This window comes from Hippichthys cyanospilos, chromosome 1 (genome assembly GCF_059441005.1).
Source record: "Hippichthys cyanospilos isolate Australia breed blue-spotted pipefish chromosome 1, RoL_Hcya_1.0, whole genome shotgun sequence".
Lineage (NCBI taxonomy): Eukaryota > Metazoa > Chordata > Actinopteri > Syngnathiformes > Syngnathidae > Hippichthys > Hippichthys cyanospilos.
This window is the reverse complement of record NC_142369.1, coordinates 6,259,455-6,276,200: the sequence shown is the minus strand read 5'-3', so window position 1 is coordinate 6,276,200 and position 16,746 is coordinate 6,259,455. Positions and strand designations below refer to the sequence as shown.

Genomic DNA, 16,746 nt, shown 5'->3' with positions numbered 1-16,746 from the left:
TATACACACATGTGTACACAAATATACAATTATACACTCATACAGTGCATATTCAACATATATATATATATATATATATATATATATATATATATATATATATATATATATATATATATATATATATATATATATATATATATATATATATATATATGTGTATATATATGTATACATACATACATATTCAACTATATGCGTATATATTGTATATATGTATATACATATATACAATATATACACATAGTTGAATATGTATGTATAATTGTATATATGTGCACATGTGTGTATCTATATACTGTATATACACAGATATACAATATATACACGTAGTTGAAGATATAGATACATATCCACTTACATATATAATAATAATTACACACACACTACATACACTGTGTATGTGCATGTGTGAGGGTTTCTGATATATTTTGTATGCACATGCACTAACATTCGGGATGTTTTTTTTATCCTAAATCTACATCAAAGCTTTTTTTTTTTTTAATTCATGAGCCACAAACGTTGCATGCATGAAGGTAAACAGCCATCTAAACTAAGCACATGTAAAGTTGTCCAGAAGCGAGCAGACAAGCTCCCATTTTGGATGCGTGAACCGTGTCGCAGTTTGTTGTAATTAAAGCACTTTTCAATCCAGATGGGTCTGAACACGCCTTATTGCCTCCCTTGAAACTACATTGGGAGATGAAAACATTCTCGTGTTTAAATTTATAAATCCACCAGGAAGTCACGAAGAACCTGAATTTGGCTGTCCAATTACCGACGACTTAGAATGTGTTATGCAAGTGCCTGCATGCGTGCAAGTATTCCATGTGTGAGTGTGTTTGAAGGTGACGCATGTTCGCGTCAGTAAGAATGTCCTCAAAGCAACCTGGCCATCACCACCCCCTCTCTGCTCCTGGCTTCTCCTCTGAGGATCTCCAGGAAGCCCAATTTGGTCAAGAACTCCAGCCTCTGGCTGTCCGTCGGCTGAACCTCGCAGAACACACCCGGAGAACCTGCGCGATTGCGGACAAATTAGCGGGAGGGTTTGACAAATTTGGAAAAGAAGCTTCCTTCCGTTCTGACCGTTGGCCTTGAGGGCCACTAGGAGGGTGACCAGCAGGGTGCGGCTGACGCTGACGTCCACCAGCTCGGGTAAGGTGTCCAGACGCAGCTGGGAGGGGAAGTGATAGAGAAGCGAGTCGGGATACTCTCCCTGGTCCTCTTCCATCAGTTTGATTAAATCCTGCCAAAAAAGATGCTGAATTACTCTACGGAACATTTATACAAGTATTTGGACATTGGCCGATAGAATGGGACTACTTGGTGAAATTTTCCATTTTTATTTTATGTGCTTTTTTTTATTTTGTTCATTGTACATAGAAAAAGAATGCGCAAAAAAAAAAAAAAAAAAGTTCTAAATCTTGTTTCCAAATGTCTCCCCCAACCCTTCAGGGCAGCAATGACATTTGTACCTAGGGCCAACCCAAATGCATAAATGAGGAGCGGAAAGGATCTGTAAGCAGAATGGAAGGAGCTTTCAGAAGGTGAAGGTTCCTGTCTGCCCTCCTCGCAAAAAAAAAGTTTGTTGTCTTCTCTCTGCTTTTTAAATGTTCTTGGTTGCCTGAACCTAACAATTTCCAAATAAACCTAAAACAATACCATATAGCTTTAGCTCATGCTATTAACATAGCAACTAACCTCAGCTTGTTTACAGTGCTAATGCTAATAGGGCTCACACCATTGAATAATTATATAATCGATTCCATTGATTATTCCATTGACTTTTTCCCAATTACTGTTTTTTTAACTAATTACTGTTTATTTAGTGTGGTTAAACGGGAAGACATCAAACAAAAACGAAATAACAATTAAGAAATGTCCGAGAAATTGATATTACCAAATTGTCATCATTTTTGCAAAATCTGATTTTGATTAAACACGAAAGATAATCTGTGTGCTTTCATGAAAAACTACAGAAATCAGAGAGAATATGTCCAGCTGACATTAGAAAATTTGGACAATTTGAAGTTGAGCAATCACTCTAGACAATTTCATGATGATTAAAATGGTTGTCAATTAATTTGATAATCGATTACTTGTCGATAAATCGGTTCCTTTTGACAGTTCTAAATGCGTTTATTGTATTGCTAGCACTGCTATTTTGCCGACGCCGGATTGAATCTGAATCTACAGTTGAAAAAGAAAAAAAAACTCCTCTAGAGCCATGTTTGGAATGTGGAGGATGAAAAAGGACAATCAGTGTGTCCTTTGACGCACAGTGTGGGCAGTCAGGATGAAACCGCGTCCTCCAGTGACGTCAGCGTGTGCTTTTGTTTGGCTCAGTGTTATGTCCATGTCCCCTCTACTCGTCCACTATATTTGCTCCCATTCAGCATCTGACGCACCTGTGTGTTTGAGTGCCCCCCTTTGGGTAGGTACTTGTCCCTCATGGCGGGCAGCCAGCTGGCCTGGCACCTCTTGGCGAAAGAGCGCACGTCCAGGATGCCCAAAATACAGCCACACACGCCTAACTCGTCCTCCAGGATGAAGCTGTACTCTGGGCATAAGGCCAGACACGGTCCCAGACACCTGAGCAAGCAAAACCATTCTGGTGACTTCTCTCTGTCTGGGTAGGACACCTGACCAAATGCAGATCTTTTGACACACCTGTCTCCTACGACATCCGGATGCGACGCAACAGAATCTTGGCCGCACTGAGACCTCAGGTGAAGCTGACGCACCATTCGGTACAACTCCACCTGGAAGAGAGCAAATTATGTTTGGAAACATTCAACGTGAATTGTTTGACTAGGAACGACCAGGGCTCAACTTGTTATTTAGGATTTAATTGCCATACTGCCGTCCCTTCTGAAAGCTTGCAAATGTGAGGTCGAGAGATTCATCCTGCCAAATTCAGCCCATGTCGGGCTCATTTACTGCCATTCAAAATTGGAAATACTGTATTGTCAAATTTGGACATATTGAAAACCCGATGTTTGATCATGCATTTCCCCTTATTTTTGCATTAATCCATACAATGGCAACTCACGAATTACGGGGCGCAATATCAATCAATCACTCAATCAAATTTTATCTATATAGCCCTAAATCACCGAAGTCTCAAAGGGCTTCACAGAATGAAAAGAGGTCGTACAGAGACATCTTTTCAGTATAGGGTACACAACAGCATCCCCTGTCAAAGCAATAGAATATGTTGTGTTGACACGTCAAAACCACCGGGTGGCGCTAGGGGCCAATTTATGACATTTACAAGCCTTTCAATGACTCCCATCATGCAAAACTCTTCATAAGTCAAAATACTCTAATTATGATGTAATAAATATTCCTCTTTCAATTTCAGAACTATATACATATACAGAGGAGTTATTTTGCAGATATCGCATTTTTACAAATTTTGCACATGAAGGCAATTTATCACATTTATAAGCCTGTCAAAAACTTCGATGATTGGCTTAGCCTGGACTCCCATAATGCAAGTCTTCAAAAGTCAAAATACTCAAATTTTTATTTCAATTTCAGAACTATATACATATACAGAGGAGTTATTTTGCAGATATCGCATTTTTACAAATTTTGCACATGAAGGCAATTTATCACATTTGTAAGCCTGTCAAAAACTTTGATGATTGGCTTAGCCTGGACTCCCATAATGCAAGTCTTCAAAAGTCAAAATACTCAAATTTCTATTTCAATTTCAGAACCATATAACTTTACAGCGTAGTTATTTTTGCAAATATCACATGTTTACACCTTTGCACATAAAGAGCGTGTAGGTAGCCCCCCCCCCCCAAAAAAAAAAAATGTATGAATAGGATATGGATACCTTGCAGATAATCTGCCTCTGACCATGAGCCACAGAGCTCAAATCATGATAAAAAAAAGTTGTGGCTTATTTTCCCCAAAATATGGTGTACATACATACAGTACATATACATAGTGGTTGAACAGCAGCATCATGTCCCTACCTTGTCCTTATTATGGTAGGGCCTGATATTGTAGAGACGCGAGGTCGGGAAGAGAGGAGGAGGGTGAGTGAAGAGCTCGTTACTGCTGCCTATCGGGAGAAGCATCTGCTCTCACGCGCGAGACGGACAACGCGTTAGCTGAACGTACGGCCGAAGCGAGTTATTTCATGTGAGGAAACCAACGACATACCTGAACTTCCCCGGATACGCCCCCTTTGAAGGCCCAAGGTTCCGACTCTTCTCCCAGCTGCTCCGTCCCTGCAGTCTTTCCGCACACTAACCCAAATCAAAAGTACTTTTTGGTCCAACGTTGGGGATCGTGATCATTGAAAGGCCGATTACTCACAGTGGAAGCAATTCCTCCAGGAGGCCAAGGTGGCGCTGTCATTCAGGACACGACCGTCTGAGAGACACGTTAGCAGCCATTATGATTGTTTTTATAATTATCATTATTAGCATCATCACAGTGAAACCCAGTTCTGTCAAAGTTAACATACAAACCAGCGTTTTTTTTTGTTTTTTTTTTAAGAAACCATGCAATTTTGCCCTTAAAGGCACAGTGTGTAACATTCAGACAGTTTTTCATTAAAAAGGAATGAATTAAAAATTAAACTGTAAAATATGTACTGTCCTGTAAAAATGTTTCTTTGGGTTTGAATGAGTTGATTACCTAAAGTAATTAATTACCGTACTTAACTACTTAATTACCTAAAGGAATCGATTACCTAAGTACTTCATTATTTAAAATAGTAGAAGTTTTTTTTAGACCCTACTTGAGACAAAGACTTGGATTTTATTTTATTTTTTTTTAATATTTGCGTACATGGATCCAATCCCAATATTGGACTGTTAAAAACTGTTCTTCGGGATTGAATGGGAAATGCCATAGACAGGCTTCAAATTGCATTAGTGTCTCAGGTTTATAAACTTTTCTGTAATGAATAGGTGATTATAAATGATAGCGCACCTTTACACAGATTTTCTTTTTCCTCTGCAAGGAATAGAAATATTAGTATTTAATTTCTTATTGCAGTTTATCTAATTATGCCAATATATGTTTTTATAAAGTAGAATTTATGGTGCTATTTTACACAATATATTACACAAATATTTAAATTTTTGGGAGGGAGTTTAGAACAGATTACTTGCATTTCCATTCACATCGTTTAGGAAAGATGATTTCTGAATTTGAAGGAACAAACTAAACTAACACCACTGTATTGTTTTGTATGTTACTCACCCAGCCAGCATACAAAGGCCTTGGCCACAAGTGCCATGTTCCTCATGTCCCACACGTAAGGGTAAAGGTCATACAGCACAGCCCGGTTGGCCCCGCCCACCACGCTGCAGTGCAGCTGCGCAATGTCTTCACACAGAGACAGGAACCCGGAGGCCCGGTCCCGCCATTCATCAACCTGTGGAAACACGTGACCATCACAAACTGAGAACACCAGAGATCAAGTGAGTCCAAACCACCCCTGATCTCAAGTTTTCAGTATATAAAACTATAGAAGCGTTTCGGACCTTGTGAGGTGAGCTCTTCTTGTTGTTGGCGCTGACCAGGTGACAATTGCTTTTGAGCCAGGTAAGATCCTGGAGAAATTTCTGGGCCGGTGGACCATGCTCATGAGGCAGATAATGGAGGCCCACCATCAACCGCACCTGAGCCTCACTCAGCAGACCCTTCCCACCGCAGAGTCCTCGACCCTGGGATTTAGGTCCACGGCCTCCACCTGTAGGAGCTGCGGGCCTGGATGTTGGAACCTGGTGTCCTGCTTGACCGTGCTGTCTTTTCCCGCCCTCTTGGACCTCACCCTCCCCTTTGCCCTTGGTAGGTGACGAAGGGGGAGAGCTTGAGTTGAGTGGGAAGACGGGAAGTTTAGCCACTACGGTGGTCCCTCGAAAGGTAGAGGTGCAGTCGGACCTATCTGGGGTTTTGGATCTAGAACAGCGTTGGTCTGCTCTTGTACTCTGTCGACCTGAAAACATAAACATATGTATAAATGTTTCATGGTTTTAATAGTTTTGCTGGATATGCGTACTCTCAAATACTTACCTGCTTGTAGAGGTTGGTTGAGTTCTTCCATCCAGTCATGCAATGCTGCAGACAAAGCTCTGTCGGGACAATAATCTGTTTCCTCATCTAAAGGATAAAATTGACAGGGTTATTATCATTTTTTTACAAAAACGACCACCTTTCAATCACAGAATCTGCCACATTGTGCAACTAAACGTTTGGGAGATAGAATGTACTGGTTTTACCTTGTATCCGTGAGGCCTCACCTTTTCTCTCCTGGCTTCCAGCTCGGTACCAACTCGCCAGTGTGTGCAGTGGGATGTAGTTGGCTTCAAACTCGCAGTTGGGATTGAGGAGGAGACCCCTGAGGTGGCCCCTGAGCCAAGGCTCGCGGCCCTTGAAAGGACCAAGGAAGAGCCGGCGGGAGTCGTAGTCGTTGGCGTGTAGGTTGTCCCAGATGAGAGGCGGGCGCTGAAGGACCGACTCCACCTCGGCCAGGCGGTCCACGGATAATTTCCTAGAGATGACCTTGCTACCTGGAAGACACACGAGTCCAGGGTGATCCTAACTTTAAGGAAATATCTCTAGAATCCTGGTTTGGAGTATCTTCAGTTGAACATGAAAAATTAAACTAAAGAAACAAAGAATACAATGATTACAGTACATAGTTCTGTAGTCATGACCACACCAATGGAGACCAAGACCAAGTCCAGGCTAGAGCATATCGAGACCAAGACGACCTAGAGTTTTGCAGGTCATATCCGAGACAAGACCAAGACCTGTGGAGGTCAAGACCAAGAAAAGATCAAGACTTTTGGAGGTTGAGGCCGAGACAAGGTTATGACTTTTGGAAATCAAGACTGAGACAAGAATAAGACTTTTGGAGGTTAAGACCGGGACAAGACCAAGACTTTTGGATGTTGATGTTGCGTACAATTAAACAAATCTCAAATCTAAGAAGTCAAAGCCATGATGGCAGCATAAAAGCTTCATCCTTCGTTTTTCAAAAGTCTGATAGTACCGGCCTGGTCTTCTGATCTTGATCAAAAATCCAGAGCCCACCTTGTCCGAGACCAAGAGTCCAAGACAATCTGTAGTAACACTGCCTTTGATCCAACAAAGAAGACAAACCGATACCCTTAAAAAGTAGTTTTGAAAATAGTCTTGAGACCAAGACCAAGGTTGCAAAACCTAGTCTGTTTTTACTAGACGTCAAAATGTTGCCGTTTGGAATGGGACCCTGAGGTCATCTTGAGATCCCAGGTGATCAGAGTTACTTCTAAATGAACAATATTATTCATAAAACCAGCACCTCACCTGTCCATATGATTGTGATGTTAGGAAGCAAATCCTCTCCAACAGTCTGCAGGTAAGGAGATTTCTGCACGCTGGGGGAACACAGAGAAGCGCAGTACTCTGAAAGGAAGAAAATAAGTTCCTTACTGACGAGGAAAGCTTCGGGAACGTTTTCCGCGAGACGTACCTGTAGGGCAGAAGAGGAAGACAGGCGGCTCCCCCAGGAAGCGATAAATCTCGTTGGTTACGGTGACCTGAGCATGTGCGAATGAAGAGAAGGCCTCGCTGTCAGCCTGGCACAAAGAGTGATCGATGTCATCGAAGAGGATCGCGAAAGCCTGGCAGCCCAGGTCGGACACCTACAAGAGTCCATGACAGCATGGGTTAGTGGGGTCCAGGTGTGTCAAGGACCAGCGAGTCTGAAATACCACCGACTTGTCTCAGCTTGCGTTTCAGCAGAGTCAGGTCACAGGGGGACGAAAAGACGATGTCCTGACCAGGGGAGAGGGCATAAACGAACCGCAGGCCTCTTGATTGGGCCTCCGCGATGAGAGTTCGCAATTGCCCTGCGAGGAAAGCATTACGAAATGAACAAGACGACTCTAGGCAGGAAACACTGATCGAGCGATCGTTTTTACCTTCCTCATCAGGTGAGTAGACTTCTCTCCACAGCAGTCTGTGCTTCAGGTCATCTTTTGGGCCGTACAGGTAAGTGTTCAAACCCCAGTTCTGCATCCTGGCACAGAGAAAGTGTCGGGTATTTCTCCCTGTCACAACAGTGCTCCAAACAAAGTAGAATGGTCGTGAAAATGAAAACCTTTTGACCCAACCGTGTTTTTCCATGTCGGTTACACTGGCGAACTCTGGTGGTTAATTTTGGTATCGCATGGCTGTACTTGTACTTTTAAATTTTTTATTATAATCTGAATTTTGTATATTTGTGTTTGAATTTTGACGCTTGTGTTTTGAGTCCTCAAATCTGTTCTTTGTACTTTGGGATTGAGTGGTCAGTTCCCATTCTTGCTCCTATTTTTGACCCCATTTTATCCCCAAAGTCTTCCACGTAATGCTTTTTGCAGCAACAATTTTTATAAATACATAATCTCACATGTGGCGGTTGTGGGTTAGATTCTGGCTCCATTCTTCCTGTGTGGAGTTTGTATGTTCTCCCCATGCCCGTGTAGGTTTCACCGGGTATGCCAATTTCCTCCTACATTCTCCAAAACATGTATGGTTGGAATATTGGCCACTCCAACTTGCCCTGAGACGTATTTGTATGTGTGTGAACGATTGATTGGCTGGCGAACGATTCAGGGTAAACCCCGCCTACTGCCCAATGACAGGTAGGCAACATTAAAGATGTTATTTATTTTGTTTTGTTTTTTGCCTAATATACTTTTTTTTTTCATTTCTACGTTTTACATCTGTTGTGTGTTTTTTCATTTGCTTTTTCATTCATGATACAATATGGTTTTTCTTTGTTTTTTTGTTTTTGTTATCAATTTATGTGTTTTATGTCTAACCCTAACCCTAAATCAAACATCTCCTGTGTGAAGTATTGCCGTGGTCTTTGGAACATCAACATAACATTTGTCAGATAGCAGCAGCAGGACTGTATAGATCTTTGGCGTAATTTACCGGAAATAACCTCCTGAATTATAAATAACATGGTGGCACATGGAAAAAAAACAATGCAAACACCTAAACCTGTTTGTTTCTGTTAGAGGCAGATCTTACTTCCTGAACAGACGCTAAGCATCCCCGCTCGGTCCTCACTGTGCCAAACTTACGCAACACTCGGTACCGCCTCCATTTGAGCCCAAAGAATCGGATCTATAAATAACCATGTTGCCCACACTCCACGCTCGGCTCCCGCTACGCCAACGCGGTGACGGATGGCTTTCCATGCCTGTGTCCACACACCAGCCAATGAGTAAACACATTCATGGCTTCATGTAGAGGATAAGGAAAGTGTAGCAACAGACTCGAGTATGCACTCAAAATGGTGGCGTCTTACCACTGGAAGAGAAATCTCCTCTGGTCCATAGACCATGGCCGCCCATAGAAACCTATAGACGGAAGATGAAGATATATAAATAGACGGTATTGGGATATTTGTTGCCACTTTTTTTTAGACTCATACCACTATGAATATTCACTGTTAAATCACTGGATACACCTAATACTTTTGAAAAAAAAAATCATGAGCAAGATATTTCACAAATGATGTTTTGACAGAAACAAACTGTGGCAGTATAGTCCCAGCGACTGCAGAGGATTAAATGTCTTTTTTTTTTTTTGTCCTGATACCTGAAAAAATTCTGATATCAATGTCAGACACTATAGCACACAAAACTGCCAAGGAAGACTTATATGCAGTTTTATTTGTGTGTGTTAGGTATTGTAATAGGTATCAGTAGCCTCCACAAGTACCCGATACCTTTAAAAAAAAAAAAAAAAAAAAAAAAAAAATATATATATATATATATATATATATATATATATATATATATATATATATATATATATATATATATATATATATATATATATATATATATATATATATATATATATATATATACTGTATATATATATATATATATATATATATATATGTTTGAGTATCTGTTTTTAGTATCATGACGAGTATCAGCAGTGTCTACAAGGAACTGATACCTTAAAATAACAAGGTTCTGTGATGCTGAGGAGGACACATTTTTGTGTTAAGTATTGTGGCGGGTATCAGTAGCCTCCACGAGTACCCAATAATCGATGGAGTATAAAACCAACCGCAGCCAGCTAAGAAGGAATAAATATCCGATTTTTTTTTTTTTTTTTTGCCATAAGTATCATGGCTAGTAGCCTCCACAAGAATATGCCTTAAAATAAGACAAGCAATGATGCTAAACTTATGCAGAATAGTACCAATTACTGCCAAGAAGAACTAAATATCAGATTTTTCTGCCTAATATATCGTGGTTGGTATCTGCAATGTCCATGAAAACCTGATATCTTAAAATAAGACTAGTATCGGTACCAAACTGGCAAAGTATAGTGCCAATTACAGACCAGGTGGACTAAATGTCTTTTTTTTTCTTGCTTTATGTATCATGACTAATACCAGAGACCAACAACTGTAGGGAAGGATTTGATTTTGCATTAAGTCTCTTGGTTTGTATCAACAGCCTAATGAGTACCCAATACCCTAAAATAAAACTGCTGTCGATGTCAGACTGTTGTAGCATTGCACCATTACCATCCTGCCAAGGATTACAAAATGGGTTGGTTTTTTTTGCCTTGAGTAGACACAGATTACATTAGTGTTAAGTATCGTGTATGGTATCCACAGCCTATATCAACTCGATACCTTGAAATAAGTCTGGCATTGGTGTCAAACTACTTCAGGAGAATGCTAATTCAAGTCAGATTTGGTTTTCGTTTTATCTATCGGTGGCTGGTATCGGGAGCCTCCAGTAGTACCCAATAATCTCAATATTTTATCGGTTTAATAGCGATATCTCTCGATACTATCTCATCTCTAAAATACATAATGTAGATTGCCTTTTGTTTGTTTTGCTTTTATGGATGACCAATAAAACTGCATCATTTTCCAATACTATAGCTTGCAGCTCACTCTGGCAAATTAGCAATTCCTTCTATATATGGTCAAAGTGGAGAAGCTCATCCCATGTTTCCCAGAGCCATTATTCATCTTTGGCTATGCTCTCCATCATGTCTGCTATTTTTAGAAATGGGAGCATCTCCAGTGTTTCTCTCCTCCATTTGTAATGAATATGTATGTGTGCGAAGGCGCAATGTTGACCGGTAGCGATCATGATACTCAATACTGCGCTGCTAATATTACCGTTCGTTTCGGGAGTTCTTTTCTGTGGGCAAAGGTGTGTGTGCTATGTGCATGTGCAGTCCTAATTATTACCTACAGAACACCACAAAGGAAAGTGTTGGTCCTATTTACTGTCTACCTAAGCCTAACAGTTTGCTATGTGGATCATACTAATACCTCGCATGTGACTAAAAGAGATATTGAGAAAGACACTCACAATTAATACTAAGCTGTACTATCTTTAAATGCATTATTGTGACCATCATCTCAACGCATTTGCAACATCACTATCCCTCTTTTCATCACACTCATGATTTTCATCCGAGCCTATCGCAGAACAAGACCAATGCACATATCAGGTGGGATGATCAACCCATCTCTTGGTGCATGGCAGCATGCGGAGTCTGGGGAGCTACACATAAAATGTAGGTCAAACGGATGGAGATGAAGAAGGGGGTAGGGAAAGAAAGAAGTCAAATCATTTGATAGGTAAAGGATGGTGTAAAGACCCGTGCTTACCTTCTACTACCCCGCAAAGAAATTGCTGCTTCTCCTCCATCCTGCCTCCCTTCCCGCGTCCAAGGCAACCAGGGAAGCCGTCTTTGCGCTTAGTTAATGCTTGAACGCTTCATGCTTCTTCTTCTTCCTCCTCCTACATCCTTTCCTCACTGCTACCGCGCTCACCGCTGGATCTCACGGTGATGCGTTCAGGTGCAAAGTAAAAGCTCGTTCTTTGTACCACGGGCAATCGCCGTGCTTTTTATCTGCGTTTTCATGCTGGTTTTTGAATTTAAATGCGCATATTGTTGAATTCATACCTTTAAGAATAGAATTTGTGGGTGAAATAAAAACTGACACGTTTAGTCATCCTTTTAATCAACAGAAGTCTCAAAAACGTTGCAAAATATAATTCTTTAAAGGTTGTGAATTAATGGTAAAAATATTGCACTTGTTTTAGATATAAAGGTACAAAAATCTGTTATTATTTTCTGTCATCGAAATGTTATGTTTATGAAACCGAATTTTAATTTCGCTTCACAGTTTAAGGTATTTTTGCCTCGTGTTTTAGGTGGGTCAATTTGTTAGGGTACAGCGTACTAACATGTCTCAAGTTTAGTCTGTAATGTAAAGGGATTTTTCTTTTTTCTTTTTTTCCACTACAAATTTGCCCACAACACTCTATCTTTTCGCATTTCTCTCTTGGACTAATTTATGTTCGGATTTTTCAAATTTTTGTGACGATGTAACTTCTGAATATTTTGATTGTTTGTTTTTCATGTTTTAATGTTTGCTGTAATTTGATTTGTTGTGATAGAGTTTTTTACTTGAATGAAAAAAAAAACGAAACAAACGCGCCCCTGCAGAGGGCGCGGCTTAACTTGTAAAGAGAAGAGTGGAAAAGTGCATGCGCTTTACAACAGCTCCAGGTGTTTGCTTTGCTTTGTTTCCCCCCACTCGGAGCTTTCTCTTCGATCCATTAAAGGTAAGACCAATGCAAAATCTTGTTTACATCTGTCACAACTTTAGCCATGTCAAAATACTGGCCTGGGAATTCCATCAGGCAGGTGAAATGCTGCACAACGTTCGCATTTGACGTCCATGCGAGCATGCTGGACTTTGAGCAGCTTTCAACGTTGGTTAATGATAAGGAAGTGGTGTTTTGTAGCAGAGTGAATGTATGTAGTTTGAGTTGGACTGCTTTGCTCTTTTGCAGTCCCTCTCAATTGACACCCAAGGGTGTTAAACGTTAACAGTCAACACAGCCTTTTAGTTTCCCAGATTTCGTCACACTGTATTAGAAAGGGCTCGCATGTTCATTTCCATCACTGTTTAAGCTTTGATTCTTCTTGCACATTATTTTTCAAGGTCATGGCCTCCTCCTCCAGCACTCTCTTGTCAGAGGCGCTGCTCCAGTGCGGCATCTGTCAAGATGTCTTCTCCGAGCCCGTGTCCATCCCCTGCGGTCACAGCTTCTGCCTCAGCTGCATCAAAACCCTCTGGGACCGCAGCACCGCCTCCAGCTGCCCCAAATGCGAAACGTTCTTTACCACCCGGCCGGAGCTCTGCGAGAACTCTTTCGCCAGGGAAATGTCCGAACGCGTTCGAGGCAGAAGGAAGCAGATGGACTCGGAGGTTCGGGAGATGATCCAGGAAAGACTCCGGAAGGCACAGGAGATCAAACACTGTTTAGAGCGCAGTAAGGTTGGTTGGTCGTAATACATTTTGCCACAAGATGGCGACAAAATCCCATTAATAGGAAAGTAGTAATTGATTCCCGAGAGGTGTTTTAAGAAACATAATTTCTGAATGTCTTGAATCAGGAAATTACAGTATTTTGTTTGAATTTTTTTATGCATACAATGTAAGCAACATAGAAAATACCGCCATGAATCCTCTGATTTCCTTTTATGTGCGGCAGCATTAGCATTAAGCTAGCATACTAAAAGCTAAACTATCTCCCTCTGTTTTATCCAGTGGACAATCATAATTTAACTTGTAATTACGCATCCAGGAAAATGCCAAGTTGGAACTGGACCGCAGTGCAGAGATTTTCTCGGCTCTGTCCCAATCCCTGGAGAGAAGCCGGTCCGAGCTGCTGGAGACCATCCAGAGGCGGCAGGCTGCGATGGAGCACGCGGCCCAGAGACTCACAACGCAGCTGCAGCTGGAGGTCAACGAGCTGGAGAGGAGAAGGAGGGAAATGGAGCAGCTCCTGCACACAGACGACCGTCTTCTTCTTCTGCAGGTCGGCGGGGAGCCCAGCTGGAAGGCGTTCTTCTTCTCTCTTTCCCTTTTTTTTTTTTAAATGCTTCAATTTGTTTGTGTTTAGAGATCTTCAGCGTTGTCTTCAGCGTCCGGGTCCAGTTGTGACGACGCCATCCACTCAGACCCGTATTTGGGGATTGTGAGGAGAGCTTTGGAACACATTGATAATCAACTATGCTCTTTTTTAAAAATGCTTTCTAATCAAGGTCGGGCAAATTGAATCATTTTCAGAAAAACATTTAAATACAGGACTGCTTCCTGCCTTTCAACTATTTTTTTTAAACTTGCAGAGCATGACATGATGTTGCAGTATTCAGGTAAGAAGACATTAAGATTAAAGTAATGCCCGTGTCAGGTATTATAATGTCAGTTTTTGTCCTCTATTGTAGCGGATGTTTACCTGGACCCCAGGACAGCCAACCCATGGCTCCTTCTGTCTGAGGACCGAAGACGGGTTCAAGATGGAGATGTTGAGAGGGACCTGCCGGATTTGCCTGAGCGCTTCGACACCGTTCCGTGCGTGCTAGCCACCAAGGTAACTTTTGTGACAGAATGGAAGGGGTAGGACGAAATCGCGAGTGACAACCTGTGTTTCTACAAGGGATGCAGCTATGACATTTTTTGGTATTTGGATATCCCAGTGAAAAATCTAATACAGGGGTATTCGGATTAAAGAAAAAAATCTTTTTCATTTGCAGTCATTATTAGATCAACGTTTTTTTTTAACTAAAGACTATTCTCTAAAAGCATGAGAGAGATTTTAGACAAATATCTAGTTTATGAAACAAAGAGACACTGTAGCGAGTTTTCCTAGCTCAAATGGCATTTTGACTAGGCCTGGTTTGTTAAAAAAAAACCTTGCTATTTGTTATTTATATATAGGCATATAAATGACTAAATCTTACCTTTGGCACATTGGCGATTCAATTTCTTATGATATATGATTTCTTTTTTTAGTATCTTCATTTCTAACCAGGAAATGAAATATCTTGTTGCCTGAAGCTGCGCCTCTCTCTCACTTTGTGGCTGACGCACCCTATTCATCACGTCATGCTAAAGCCGACAGGCCACGAAACAGCCGTTATCTTGACAGGTTATCTTCACGTGGGTCCTGGAGCCTATGATGGAAGTATCCAAAAACAGCCCTTTTAACTAACATCGAAATGAACAGGAAAGCCAACAAAACAAAAGAAGTGTCAAGAGAGCACACACCCGTTCCTCCTATCAGATCGGTCCCCCCCCAGTGCAAAATCTCTCCTCTAGAACCTGGAAATGAAAACAAAAGTAAAAAATGTGAACGTCTCTTCAGATACGGTGGGTGTGTATTTACTCTCGCACTGGCAGTATGGAGTTGGTGTAACGGCAATATGTGGACATTCGTCCTACTGTGACGTTACAAAAAGTGATGATATGGACATCGCTAATTAACTGCTCAGGTGGTGCGAGTGCTGAGAGCGGAGATTTAGCAAAAAATATTAATTTTCTTATTATGGGCCCTTTAAAAAGTGACCAATTGGAACACAAATTGTGTTATTTAAGTGATTTACACCAATTAAACTGCCCTTTAAATGTAATCCAAGGAATCTCGCCAGTGTATACAGTATGTCTATATATCTGCTGTTGAGTGCCACTCGCCGCTAAACCTGCTAGCATCAAGAACGGCTCTCACTGCTATCTGCTAACGTTGGAGCTGCCGCTAATCTGTCGCAATAGGGTTCGTATAATATATTGTCAGCAATAAATAAATGGTTATCTCTAAATACCTTATTTGAATTTGTCAAGGACTATCTAACTCCTAGTTTCTATGCAGGGTTTCACCACAGGGAGACACTATTGGGAAGTGGAGGTGGGGGACAAGACTTCGTGGGACCTGGGAGTGGCTCAAGCGTCCGTCAAGCGGAAGGGCATGGTGACACTAAGCCCACAGGACGGATACTGGGCCGTGTGTCTGAGACGGGCCAGCGAGTACCGAGCCTGCGCGGCACAAGCGCAGCTGTTGTATCTCCCCCAGAAGCCGAAGGTCATCGGCCTGTTTCTGGATGTGGAGGACGGGACGGTGTCCTTCTATGACGCAGAGGCCAAGTCGCATATCTATTCTTTTACACATATTCACTTCACAGAGGCCATATTTCCACTTTTCAACCCGGATGTGAGCAACAACGGAAGGAACGGCTCACCGCTGATTATTCGGCCTCCGGATAGGAGCATGAGTTTTGATGTTATGATATAGCTGAATGAAAACAGACATTTTATGAGTTTTTTTAAATCAAAAACAGTAAGTTACAAAAACAGTCCACAACAACTTAAATATAGCACTCTATTCATCACATACTCCCAGGGTGCACGTATCCCCAATTGAGACCCACTGGATTATTCTGTACCATACAGAACCAAACAATACCATAAGATTCAAGAGTTTTATTGTCATATGCATAGTAATCCTACACAATGAAATTTTTATTCTGTTCACTTCCCCGAGCAGACTACATACCATAATCGAGCAAATAATAAAGTTGGCAATAAAACAAACAAAAAAAAACAGATGTAATAGAGCAATAAGGGCTGTAATATTGAACCACTATTCAATATGGCAAGAAGGAAGTCACTCCTAAATTTGAAAGGCAAAAGAGTATAATTGTGCCTGACGGCATTATTTAAAAGCCTGTTGGGGCTTGCCTTACAATAAAATAAAAAATTAAACATTCAACTATACTAAAGTGAAAGTGAATGACTAAACCATTTTCCTGATTAAATGTTATCAACCAATTACGGTATGTTTATTTAGTTTTAATAATAAAAATACAACCAAACGATAAGTCAGTATTACTTGA

The 16,746-nt window shown here is 41.1% G+C and overlaps 2 protein-coding genes across 3 annotated transcripts; one reads left to right on the top strand and one right to left on the bottom strand.

Moving 5' to 3' along the window:
• Positions 1 to 172: 172 nt before the first annotated feature.
• On the bottom strand, positions 173 to 11,823 carry LOC148428814 (protein O-GlcNAcase). 2 transcript variants are annotated; one of them, XM_088431327.1, is made up of 17 exons: positions 11,669 to 11,823; positions 9,320 to 9,371; positions 7,941 to 8,038; positions 7,738 to 7,868; positions 7,490 to 7,661; positions 7,324 to 7,422; positions 6,273 to 6,542; positions 6,046 to 6,132; positions 5,514 to 5,968; positions 5,230 to 5,404; positions 4,336 to 4,392; positions 4,180 to 4,265; positions 3,990 to 4,094; positions 2,671 to 2,762; positions 2,409 to 2,592; positions 1,087 to 1,246; positions 175 to 1,016 (listed from the first exon to the last, which is right to left on the bottom strand). In XM_088431327.1, the coding sequence occupies exons 1-17, from the start codon at positions 11,706 to 11,708 to the stop codon at positions 880 to 882; spliced, it is 2,400 nt and encodes a 799-aa protein (XP_088287453.1). In that variant the 5' UTR covers positions 11,709 to 11,823; the 3' UTR covers positions 175 to 879. The 2 variants fall into 2 exon arrangements, with proteins under 2 accessions (XP_088287442.1, XP_088287453.1); XM_088431316.1 differs by having other exon boundaries at positions 173 to 1,016; positions 2,409 to 2,762.
• A 686-nt stretch (positions 11,824 to 12,509) lies between these two features.
• On the top strand, positions 12,510 to 16,151 carry LOC148428813 (E3 ubiquitin-protein ligase TRIM21-like). The gene is made up of 7 exons (XM_088426129.1): positions 12,510 to 12,632; positions 13,016 to 13,351; positions 13,662 to 13,895; positions 13,980 to 14,121; positions 14,206 to 14,232; positions 14,305 to 14,450; positions 15,726 to 16,151. Exons 1-7 carry the CDS (start codon positions 12,555 to 12,557, stop codon positions 16,143 to 16,145), a joined length of 1,383 nt encoding a protein of 460 aa, XP_088282255.1. The 5' UTR covers positions 12,510 to 12,554; the 3' UTR covers positions 16,146 to 16,151.
• The last annotated feature ends 595 nt before the right edge of the window (positions 16,152 to 16,746 follow it).